We start from the raw sequence: 13,268 nt of genomic DNA on the forward strand, positions 1-13,268 counted from the left end.
GTCAGCCACAAAAACAACTGTCCACTCCTTTTCAGCGCTAATTTTTCCACTACGTGTCTTTAGTAAATCCTGACAGTAGTTTTTTAATGCCAAAAGAGTGTTTGTGCTGGTGCAAGCTGTTAGTAAATCTGGCCTTTTAAGTCATAAAAAGTTTTAAATGTTTTAATCTGAACAACATAAGTCTTAATTATCATTTTAAGAAGTCTATTTGTGGACAGTATACAACAGTATTTTTTTTTAACACAAAAACGCATTGCCTCGCTTCAAAAGACCTTTATTAACCCCCCCTTTTTTATAATGGATGGATGAAATTTTTTTGGACTTCAAAATCTGCAATTATAAAGCTTGGATATATCTTATCTTATATTTTTAAATATATCTCTGATTGTATTCGTCTGAAAGAAAAACTTTGAATGCATATTTTATCTCTGAGCGTCTGGAAGTAGTAAAGCATAAACATTTAAAAATAAAAGTACAGTTGAATTTCTAGCTTGTTTATAACTAAAATTCCCACTTTATGCATAAAATCTTTTTTACATGGTATTGTTGGTATATTGGTTATGCAATAAGCTGAATCAGGTAATTAATTCAACATAAACTCTTCTATCTTTCTCTGGCCCATCACAGGATAAAGACTAAGAACATTAACACATTCAGTATCTAGATTTAACTAGTAATTGGCACAATAATCTGTTGTTGCCTTTCATTTAACATATTATCTGATCAGCAAAATCTATCATTCTGAGATGCATGATTTATTTTGAGATTGTATGAGTTTGTTCTATATGGACATACGATATTGATTTTATTTGTGCAGGCCTTAAAAAAAGGTCTTAAGTTTTCAATTTGATTTGAACATTTTTGATGAAATTTAAATACACTTTTAAATGTACCTTTTCACAGAACTGTATTTTTATGAATTTGTATATTCATTATTGTTTTTGCTGTTTCCCAGCACCAGAGGGCTCATGATGATCCTGTGGCTCAGAAATATACATTCCATGATGTCATCACTGCTGGCCGGGACGCGCCCATCAAACTGAGGGTCCTGCAGAGCCGATGTCTGGTGCCCGGACTTTACGCCACACACCTTCAGCGTTGGCTCACACACTATCACCCCAGTCAGGTAACTTTCTAAGTGCATGTATGTCCATCACTGCGTTGTGCTTTTGAGAATGTTTCTATGACTTACATTAACCTGTTTGTTTCTTCTCAGATCCTGGTGCTGGATGGACAGATGCTGAGGACAGAACCGGCTTCAGTGATGGACAAAATCCAGAAGTTTCTTGGTCTGACAAACACACTCAACTACCACAAGATCCTTGCGTAAGAAGCTTGTCCTTAAAAGCTCCAAGTTTCTTGCTTCTCTTTTATGACTGACAATTAAGAGTCATTAATATGCTGTACATTATTGAGCACCTGAAGTGTTTGGTTTGGAGCTGCTTTGAAGTGTTTCACAGTAGGCTCCTCATCCTGATGGATCCCATTAGTCTGACAGGATCACAAGAGTGCTTGTTAATTCTCTACCACCTCATGTACACTCTTTCTTTTCAGTCAAACCCCTACCACTTGTCTCTCTTTCTCTATCTGTCCTCTGTCCTCTCATGCTGTATCTCATAATCTCATAAGCAGTAACATCTGTCAGCCACATCTCCCACTGGACAATGAATATGGTTTGTCCTGTGGCAGCCTCTCAAGAGGCCTTGCTGTGCACCATCTGTCTGTTATGTTCCCTTCTGATTAGGCTGATGTTAAAACATCGCCCTGTTTTTGCTGCCCGTTCTCCATTTTGTCCCTTCCTTCCTGCTGCAGGTTCGATCCGAAGAAGGGCTTCTGGTGCCAGCTGCTAGATGGAGGGAAGACCAAATGCCTGGGGAAGAGTAAAGGCAGGAGATATCCTGACATGGATGTTGATGTGAGATTACGACTCTAGTTCATACTCCTGTTTCGGTTAAAAAACATTCCAGTCCTTTTGGGTTTGATTGTGGGTTTTGATTGAGTGTTCATAGAGACAAAAGGAGAAAGAAGCTTGTTCATACAGGCAACAAATGTATTGAATATGTTGTAAAATATAGTTTATTCCTGTGATGATAAAGCTGAATTTTCAGCATCATTACTCCAGTCTTCAGCATCACATGACCCTGCAGAAATCATTCTAATATGCTGATTTGGTGCTCAAGAAACATTTCTTATTATCAATGTTAAAAACAGTTGTGCTGCTTAATATTTTTATAGAAACTGTGATAACTCTTTTCAGGTTTCTTTGATGAATAAAATGTTTAATTTTTTTTAAAAAAAAACAGCATTTATTTGAAATAAAAATCTTTTGTAACATTATAAATGCCTTAAATACGGAGCCCCTATAGGGACATGGTCTTGGAAAAAATTTGGGATGGGAGGAAAAAATATTTTTGAAAGCTTTTGTGTTCCCTCGCAAAACTGTGTTCCCTCGCAAAACTTTTGCATTCTTTCTCAAAGATATTTGCGTTCCCTCGCAAAACTTCCGTTCTCTTGCAAAACTTCCGTTCTCTCGCAAAGATATTTGCATTTCCTCACAAAACATTGTTCCCTCGCAAAACTTTTGCATTCTATCTCAAAGATATTTGTGTTCCCTCCCAAAACTTCCATTCTCTCTCAAAGATATTTGCATTCCCTCGCAAAACTTCCGTTCTCTCACATAGATATTTGTGTTCCCTCGCAAAACATTGTTCCCTTGCAAAACTTTTGCGTTCTATCTCAAAAATACTTGTTCCCTCGCAAAACTTTTGCGTTCTCTCGCAAAAAATCCTGTTATATTTTGTTCTCTCGCTAAATAGCGTTGTTTCATGAAAAATTAAATTAAATCTGAACTGGAAAATGCTGGATAAAAACACTCCCAATAAATGTCCAAACAGTGATTAGTGCATCTTGTGCATATCATCAGGTTCATCGGGTTACTTTTAAGGTCTGGTACAAATATAACATACAAAAATATAGGCTTTAGACCCATATGTATGCACGATTAATCATTACAAGATTGCGATCAAAATTCAAACTCATACGCGATCTTATTCCTAAAAGACAGTGATTCCACTTTGTCTAACCTAAAATTATGATAAAACCGGGATAGGCCTATTTAAACTTTTGCGTTGCCTCTGATCCAGAGAGCGCAGCAGTCTATGTCTGAAATCGCTTCAAAATCAGTGTTTTCACAGTATTGTTATTTCTGTGTTGCAAAAATTAATTAGTAATGAAAGTATTGGGATTAAAGTTTATAGTTCGGATATAACCACTGATGTTGCGGCAGCCACGATCAAAATGAGTAAATGATCTTTGAAACTAATGTTACACTTCAAATAAAGATTGTATCTATTACATTATTACACCAGTAGGTGGGGACCAGAGACTGTTAAAATGTATTTGATTAATTAATTTCAACAATTCATTTCTTTAGCATAACAAATTCTTTTAAATGAATATTCTTTTTTTAAATATACTCGTTTTATACTCATTTACAGTGCTCAGCGTAAATGAGTACATCCCCTTTGAAAAGTAACATTTTAAACAATATCTCAATGAACACAAAAACAATTTCCAAAATGTTGACAAGTTTTATATAGCAACTGTTTAACTTATAACTTAACTTACATGAAAGTAAGGTTAATAATATAACTTAGAGAACAAAATTTTCAGTTTTACTTAAATTAGGGTTAAACAAAAATGAGTACACCCCACTGAAAGTCTCTGGAGCAAAGCTAAGCTTTAGACTACAAATGTCTAATTTAACAAGAATTCAACCACAGGTGAGTCTAATTATTCATTACACAGGTGTCCAGCAGACAGTTGACTATAAAAGGGTGTTAAAACCCCTTCCCATTTCATGCTGTCAGCAATGGCACCACATGGAAGAGAAATGTCACAAGACCTGAGAAAGAAAATCATTTCTTTACACCAGAAAGGTGAAGGCTACAAGAAGATCAGCAAAGCTTTACTTATCAGTCAGAATACCGTAGCAAAAGTGGTACAAATATTTAAAAAAGATGGAACTGCAACCATCTCACAGAGACATCCAGGTCATCCACGGAAGTTAACACCTCAACAGGAGCGTCTTCTGATGAGAAGAGTTGAAGAAAATCAGCATTCAAGTTCACTGCAATTATCTAAAGAAGTAGACAGCCAAACTGAGGTGACTATTTCCCATGACACAATACGGCGTACACTGCAGAGGAATGGCATGCATGGGTGCCGTCCACGAAAGAAGCCAGGCACAAAAAAGCCCACCTAGAGTTTGCCAGGGCTCATGCTGACAAAGATGAAGACTACTGGGACTCTATACTCTGGAGTGATGAGACCAAGATAAATGTTTTTGGAACTGATGGTTTCAAAACTGTATGGCATCGCAAAGGTGAGGAATACAAAGAAAAATGCATGGTGCCTACAGTGAAACATGGTGGTGGCAGTGTCCTTATGTGGGGCTGCATGAGTGCTGCTGGTGTCGGGGAGCTGCATTGATGGCATCATGAATTCACAGATGTACTGCTCTATACTGAAAGAGAAGATGCTACCATCACTCCGTGCCCTCGTCGTGCACTTTTCCGACATGACAATGATCCTAAACACACATCTAAGCCCTCTGTTGGATTTCTGAAGAAGAACAGGGTGAAAGTGATTCAGTGGCTCCTGATCTGAACCCAATCGAACACCCATGGGGAATTCTGAAGAGACAAGTTGAGCATCACTCTCCATCCAGCATCCAGTCTCTAAAAGAGGTCATTCTTGAAGAATGGAAAAAGATAGATGTTGCAAAATGTCGCCAACTTGTTCATTCCATGCCTAGAAGACTTGGTGCTGTCATTAAAAATCATGGAGGCCATACAAAGTACTAGATGATGTAGTTTTTGTTGTGGGGTGTACTCATTTTTGCATCACCCTAATTTGATGAAAAATGTGTAATCTAAGTTATATTATTAACCTAACCATAAACAGATGTTATATTAAACTTAGTCTTGTCAACATTTTGGAAATTGTTTTTGTGTTCATTGAGATATTGTTTAAAATGTTACTTTTCAAAGGGGGTGTACTCATTTATGCTGAGCACTGTATAACATTTTAGATATTTATAAAAATACACATTTACATATAACGTTAAATAGAACATTTTGACAGAACCTCGAGTAAATTACATGCTATTTTGTGTTGTCATGTTTTGTTTTCAGAATTGTGGGAGAAAAGTGATTTGAATTTTTTTTTAAATAGTTTTTAAAAAATATTTTAAAAAGCATTTCTTTATATTTGAGTCCAAGTTCAAAATAAAATGAACGGCTCCATTGTGAACGTGAGCTGTCTGAACAACTGCCAGCGGGGAATTAAACAAGGAAGTGTTCGAGAGTACGCAAAAGTTTAGCGAGGGAACGCAAAAGTTTTGCAAAATAATTTTTTCCTCCCATCCCAAATTTTTTGCACCACCATGTCCCTTTAGGGGCTTCGTACTTAACTCTCACTTTAGATCCATTTTTTTGTGTCCTTGCTGAATAAAGGGGTTTCTTTAAAAAAGAAAAAAAAAATGTTATCCACCTGGTAGTCTAAATGCTCATATTTTAAAATAAAACAAAGAATAATAACCAATAAATTCATATAGCTTAACATCTACAATCCATTTTAACGCTTTTATTCGAAACATGCTTGCATGGAATATTTCAAAATGTATCACCCAAACGTATTTTAGAATTTCTATCTTATGTTAAGTTGAAATGTTTTATATAATAACGTAAATTTTATGGATGATACTGACCTTTGTGTTTGCCATGTAAATAGCCATGATGCTAACATGAAAAACTTAATAAACAAACAAATCTACAATCCAGTTAAATCCAGATAGATAAAATCTTGCCCTACAGCATTTCCTGTTGAATATTCAGTTTTATTCAGAAATATGTCACATTACAGAAATTAAATTAGTTGTGAATGTTTCAATACATATTTTTACCTTTCAGTAAGTCTGTTTGCAGCCACTGAATTCCTTTCTCATTACTTCAGGGTCATTCAGACTGGTGTATTTTCTAGAAGGGTGTAGCTTCAGTCAGTATCTTTTAACAGAGTATGATAAAGAGAGGCTCAGTCGAATGCCGAGGACCTTGATGTTACCTTGAGGCTTCTTGGCAGACACATCAAAGTTAATGAGGGGTGAAAGAACAGGCTGATGTGTTGTGGCTTTGCAGACGCAGTCGCAGTAGCAGCACTCCTGAAATAAAGAGCTGTACACAGAGCAGAACACTGTCATTTAACACACACACAGCATGGCTAAAGGTTCATGACCTTTTCTAGGCCAGTGGTGTTTGGTCTAATATCCAGTCATAAATATTTAGCTGTTAAGCATGAGGATATGTGCCATTTTAAAGGGTTAGTTCACCCAAAAATAAAATTTCTGTCATCAAGTACTCACCTTCTTGTTGTTCCACACCCATAAGACCTTCGTTCATCTTCGGAACACAAATTAAGATATTTTTGATGAAATCTGAGGGTATCTGATCCACATATAGGCAGAAACGTCATTACACCTTTTGACGTCCAGAAAGGTAGTTAAAAACATGGTTAAAATAGTCAACATGACTACAATGGCTCATCCTTAATGTTATGAAGCGACAAGAATACCTTTTGTGCGCAAAAACAAAAATAACGACTTTATTTAACAATTCGAACCGTTAGTGAACTCCGGGATCCGGCCAATACTGAGTTGGCATTCGGATGTAAACAAGGAAGCCTGCACTGAGTTCACTACGTATGACAACGGTTCAAATTGTTGAATAAAGTTGTTATTTTTGTTTGTTTTTGCGCACAGAAAGTGTTCTTGTCGCTTCATAACATTAAAGTTGAACCACTAAAGTCATGTTGACTATTTTAACCATGTTTTCAACTATCTTTCTGGACGTCAAAAGGTGCAATGACGTTGCTGCCTATGTGTGGATCAGATACCCTCGGATTCAGCAAAAATATCTTAATTTGTGTTCCAAAGATGAACGAAGGTCTTACGAGTGTGGAACGACAAGAAAGAAGGTGAGTACTTGTCTTTAGTGCACACGCCGACCCATGGTGCTCATGCAGGCAACACAAGATCAGCCTATATCAGTTCCTGCTCATTTCACATTTACATCATCATTTCCTCTCTAATCTATATTGTTCCTGTCAATAAGTGACAAAAGTCAAAAATAAAATAAAGTGTGCTTTATTAATCAGTCAGTTCAAATATGTATCTATTTGGTAAGTAAATGATTAAAAAAAATAAATATAAAAAATCTGTCCAATATCAAAATCCAGTAATGATTTTCATGTGATTGCTGATAAATGGCTGATATTTTGTTTAGGCTAAATAAATTTAAAATAAAACACTAATAACTAAAAATAATGTGTGAAAAAATAAGTGAATTTGGACATCACAACATTATAATGTACAGTATTAAAAAAAGATATTTATTTTGACATTTGCCAAAGATTGCATTTAAAAAAATTTAAAGATTAATTTTAACTGAGTGTCAAATGATGGCAAAGCTAATCTAAATGTAAAAATTGCGGAAATGATAATAGCTTTAGTATGACATGTACATTACATGTTGGCAGAGAAACTGACCGCCCATCCTCTTTCTCCACAGTCCCGGACCTTCCTGAGAGAGTATTACCATGAGCACAACATTGAGCTCTCCAAGCTGCTGTACAAAATGGGCCAGCCGTTACCTAGCTGGCTCAGGGAGGAGCTACTCCACAGCAGGTAACCTGAGGAGGGGGGTGGGGACACACTGGTCAGACTCGGACACCCCTCCTTCTGCTCTTGAGGGGACTCGCCCTCTTGTCCACCCCTGTCAGCCGCCGGTCACGGTCGGTCAAGTCTTCTCCAGCGGCTTTGAGGACCTTCAGTTCAGAGAACTGAGCTTCTAGAGGACAAGACGGAGAGGTTGAGAAAGATGGGCTTAGATGCGCTAGTGGCTCTGTTCCGTTTTGGAGAACAGTGATGTGCCCAGGATATAGCCTTGGGGTACACCTGCCACAAATCTTGGCTCGAACATGGAATCACAACGGGAGGCTTCCAAAAGACATTCAGATTCTCTGGTGTGTTGAAGTACCAGGGAGACGTAGCGTCAGAACAAATGGACATGCAATATGGGAGACGAGGCACGTATCTTTTGACAGAACTGTAGGACATACACAAGTCCGCGACAGATAAATAAGTGCCAGTGTGGTACCTTAAAGTCAGACTTTCTTTGTTTTCTTGGTTAAATATTATTTTAACACTCATTTCATGTGTTGTGTTGCACAACACAAGGCTGTTCGCCTTGTAGTTTCATTCTTCTGTTTTAAATGTTTTTTATCTCATAGGATATTGAGCCCATTCATTACAGCTGCCCCCTCCGGGCTTAAAATGTGACATTTAAAGGTGAAATTTCATTACGACGTATTTATGGCTATTAGTTGCGAATCCACAGGACAGCTTAATAATGCGTGATAAATTGTGGTACTAAAACACAGATAAGCTACATCCATAATCAATGTGACTGTAAATATGAAACTGTAAAAAATCTGGGTATGTTGTTGGCCCGTTATATGTGCAGTAACTGCCTTAATGCAACTTTATCAAGCCAATTACGGTTAAATTCACTAAAGTATACAAGCTGAAGGGTTTTGACAGGCCTCGAGGGGCTGATCTTAATTCGAATGATGAATGTCCCCATGAGAACTGGACCCCCATGTGTTATTTTGGCATATCACAAATCTCACTGGAGCATTAAGTAAGGGGATTGCCATTTTAATAGCGATTCATAAAACCTGCCCGCCAATAATCTTTTATCACCTTTTTTTTAATCTTTTTTTAATGAATGTTTTACCCTTTTTTCTGTTTTTATGTGATTGTTTAGCATATCACAACATCTAATCACTTTTCATTCAGGTTTTTCATCAGAATGTGTCCAGGAATGTATTGCCTCTGCCAAGAGACTATTTTAAAAGGCCATTTTATATGACATGTGTTCTGTAGGAACTGTTGACTGCTACTGAACCGTATGAATTACACCCATGAATGTAAGCAAGTAATCAGGATGCTATATAATAGACACAATGCCTTTTCGGTGGCAGGCAGGGCGAACCATGGAAAGCTCCACAAAGCCCCTTAACCCAGTCGCTGGGGCTGAATTAAACCACTGCGCTAATGGATTTCATTTCTCTTGCTGCTGAAATGAGAAGTCATGAAACGAACCCAAATCTCATTTTATGTATAACATAAAATTAATTGGATTTAATTTTGTTCCCTTCTGTTTTTCATTCGTCTTTGAAAGGTTTTTGTGCACTTTCTTCCATACTTCCATGCACAATTACATCACACTTCACGCTGCATATATCAGTCTCCTCTAACAGCTGTGTGCCTCTATAGACATTTGGCGTTTCGATTCAAGTGCATCCTTTGGTCAAGCACGTCATGATGAAAAGGCACCAAAAAGTACAAATTGAACTATGTTTGATGATTGATCACCCCTGATATTCCCTGCTTTAGGGTGGAAGGGGTCTGGCAATATTACAGTTGGAGGAGTGACAGTATCTCAGAGCGTTTATTTTATATAATATAGATCCTATTTGTAAAAACTGTACAACCCTTAATTTTCTTCATTGACCTCAAAGTATGATGCTTGAGAAGCACAATATTTGTGTTGTTGACCAAGGAGTGTAAAAGCGTACAATGCCAGGATATCATTTCACACAAAGGTTTTGCAACAGTCCACAGGAAGACTTTTGGGTCCACAGAGTGTTTTTGTATTACCAGTACCTTTTAAAGATAGTTTTACTGGGTCTTGGTTAAAATATAAGTAGTTTACAACTGTCTACGGTACAGAATCATGCACCTTACATGCTGCTCTTGGATTCTTCATAATCATACACATAAAAGTTCATTTTCTCTATATCATTTAGTATTTCTGCTCCCAAGCCGACAACTGACATCTAATAATGCAATATCGTGATTCCTGGTAAAATGGGAAGTTTTGCACCAAGCACAAATTGTTTAAATAAAATTTCTTTCGCAGTGTACAGAACCCGTTTATTTTGAGTGAATGGAACAGAGAGAAATTATAAAATATGAATGAACTAGTTATGATTTTTTTTTTTTTTATATACGTCGACCACACTCACAGATGTGCAGAGGGTCTCAGTGACTTTCACACTGCCAATATTGTGCTTTCTGTATCATAACGTAGGGTATCAATAGGTAGAATAAAATAACTGTAAGGAAATAATCATCTGGACTGTACAATCAAACCTACTGTTGTTAATATTTTTTATTGTTGGTAGCCAATATTTTTGTGATTAATTTGCAAATAAAGAAACCACTGTCTTTTTAATTCTTTGTCTTCTTTTTTCTTTTATTAAGTATAAATATACAGTACATTTCATATACAGGTGCATCTCAATAAATTAGAATGTCATGGAAAAAGTTCATTTATTTCAGTAATTCAACTCAAATTGTGGAACTTGTGTATTAAATAAATTCAGTGCACACAGACTGAAGTACTTTAAGTCTTTGGTTCTTTTAATTGTGATGATTTTGGCTCACATTTAACAAAATCCCACCACTTCACTATCTCAAAAAATTAGAATACTTCATAAGATCAATTTAAAAAAAGGATATTTTAAACAGAAATGTCAGGCTTCTGAAAAGTATGTTCATTTCTATGCACTCTTGGTTCCTCCTTTTGCATGAATTACTGCATCAATTCGGCGTGGCATGGAGGCAATCAGCCTGTGGCACTGCTCAGGTGTAATGGAAGCCCAGGTTGCTTTGATAGCAGCCTGTCTCTCATCTTCCTCTTGACAATACCCCCATAGATTCTCTATGGGGTTCAGGTCAGGCGAGTTTGCTGGCCAACCAAGCACAGTAACACCATGGCCATTGAACCAGCTTTTGGTACCTTTGGCAGTGTGGGCAGGTGCCAAATCCTGCTGGAAATGAAATCAGCATCTCCATAAAGCTTGTCAGCAGAAGGAAACATGAAGTGCTCTAAAATTTCCTGATAGATGGCTGCGTTGACTGTGGACTTCAGAAAACACAGTGGACCAACACCAGCAGATGACATGGCAGCCCAAATCATCACTGACTGTGGAAACTTCACACTGGACTTCAAGCAACATGGTTTCTGTGCCTCTCCACTCTTCCTCCAGACTCTGGGACCTTGATTTCCAAATGAAATGCAAAATTTACTTTCATCTGAAAAGAGGACTTTGGACCACTGAGCAACAATCCAGTTCTTTTTCTCCTTAGCCCAAGTAGGACACTTCTGACGTTGTCTTTGGTTCAGAAGTGGCTTGGTACGTGGAATGTGGCAGTTGTAGCCCATTTCCTGAAGACGTCTGTGTGCGGTGGCTCTTGATGCACTGACTCCAGCTTCAGTCCACTCCTTTTGAAGCTCTCCTAAGTTCTTAAATCGGCTTCGCCTGACAATCTTCTCAAGCCTGCGGTCATTCCTTTCACTTGTACACCTTTTCCTATCACACTTTTTCCTTCCAGTCAACTTTCCATGAATATGCTTTGGCACAGCACTCTGCGAACAGCCAGCTCTTTCAGCAATGATCCTCTGTGGCTTACCCTCATTGTAGAGGGTCATGATGATCGTCTTCTGGACAACTGTCAAGTCAGCAGACTTCCCCATGACTGCTGTTGGGATTACTGACCTAAACCCAGTATTTATACCCTGAGAATGGTAATTTAAAAGAACTTGAAATTAAATATTCTAATAATTTGAGATACTGATTATTTTATTTTGATGAGCAGCAAGCTGTAATCATCAAAATGAAAACAAAAAAGTCTGGAAATATTTTACTTTGTCTAATAAATCTAGAATATATTTAAGTTTTACTTTTTGAATTAAGTTACAGGAAAAAAAAAACTTTTTCATGATATTCTAATTGATTGAGATGCACCTGTATATAGGGTCCAGCCCTATGACCCTTCAGAGGTATAAGGTAAATTTTATATATATATATATATATATATGTATATGTGTGTGTATATATATGTGTGTGTATATATGTGTGTGTATATATGTGTGTGTATATATATATATGTGTGTGTATATATGTGTGTGTGTGTGTATACAGGTGCTGGTCATATAATTAGAATATCATCAAAAAGTTGATTTATTTCACTAATTCCATTCAAAAAGTGAAACTTGTATATTATATTCATTCATTACACACAGACTGATATATTTCAAATGTTTATTTCTTTTAATTTTGATGATTATAACTGACAACTAAGGAAAATCCCAAATTCACTATCTCAGAAAATTAGAATATTGTGAAAAGGTTCAATATTGAAGACACCTGGTGCCACACTCTAATCAGCTAATTAACTCAAAACACCTGCAAAGGTCTTTAAATGGTCTCTCAGTCTAGTTCTGTAGGCTACACAATCATGGGGAAGACTGCTGACTTGACAGTTGTCCAAAAGACGACCACTGACCACTGTCATTGCAAAAGAGGCTGGCTGTTCACAGAGCTCTGTGTCCAAGCACATTAATAGAGAGGCGAAGGGAAGGAAAAGATGTGGTAGAAAAAAGTGTACAAGCAATAGGGATAACCGCACCCTGGAGAGGATTGTGAAACAAAACCCATTCAAAAATGCGGGGGAGATTCACAAAGAGTGGACTGCAGCTGGAGTCAGTGCTTCAAGAACCACTACGCACAGACGTATGCAAGACATGGGTTTCAGCTGTCGCATTCCTTGTGTCAAGCCACTCTTGAACAACAGCCTGGGCTAAAGACAAAAAAGGACTGGACTGCTGCTGAGTGGTCCAAAGTTATGTTCTCTGATGAAAGTAAATTTTGCACTTCCTTTGGAAATCAGGGTCCCAGAGTCTGGAGGAAGAGAGGAGAGGCACACAATCCACGTTGCTTGAGGTCCAGTGTAAAGTTTCCACAGTCAGTGATGGTTTGGGGTGCCATGTCATCTGTTGGTGTTGGTCCACTGTGTTTTCTGAGGTCCAAGGTCAACGCAGCTGTATACCAGGAAGTTTTAGAGCACTTCATGCTTCCTGCTGCTGACCAACTTTATGAAGATGCAGATTTTATTTTCCAACAGGACTTGGCACCTGCACACAGTGCCAAAGCTACCAGTACCTGGTTTAAGGACCATGGTATCCCTGTTCTTAATTGGCCAGCAAACTTGCCTGACCTTAACCCCATAAAAAATCTATGAGGTATTGTGAAGAGGAAGATGCGATATGCCAGACCCAGCAATGCAGAAGAGCTGAAGGCCA

General features: G+C 37.6%; 1 protein-coding gene across 2 annotated transcripts in view; it reads left to right on the forward strand.

Annotated features, from left to right (window-relative positions):
* The window catches only part of ndst1b (N-deacetylase/N-sulfotransferase (heparan glucosaminyl) 1b), a 110,675-nt gene extending 100,320 nt beyond the window's left edge, over positions 1-10,355 (forward strand). For both annotated transcript variants that reach the window (XM_051877169.1, XM_051877170.1), the window contains exons 13-16: positions 956-1,126; positions 1,217-1,326; positions 1,813-1,915; positions 7,626-10,355. In XM_051877169.1, coding sequence (XP_051733129.1) covers positions 956-1,126; positions 1,217-1,326; positions 1,813-1,915; positions 7,626-7,745 — 504 coding nt within the window. In that variant the 3' untranslated portion in view covers positions 7,746-10,355. The remainder of the gene's footprint in view (positions 1-955; positions 1,127-1,216; positions 1,327-1,812; positions 1,916-7,625) is intronic.
* Positions 10,356-13,268: the final 2,913 nt, after the last annotated feature.

The sequence above is a fragment of the Ctenopharyngodon idella genome, chromosome 21 (genome assembly GCF_019924925.1).
Source record: "Ctenopharyngodon idella isolate HZGC_01 chromosome 21, HZGC01, whole genome shotgun sequence".
In the NCBI taxonomy this organism is placed as follows: domain Eukaryota; kingdom Metazoa; phylum Chordata; class Actinopteri; order Cypriniformes; family Xenocyprididae; genus Ctenopharyngodon; species Ctenopharyngodon idella.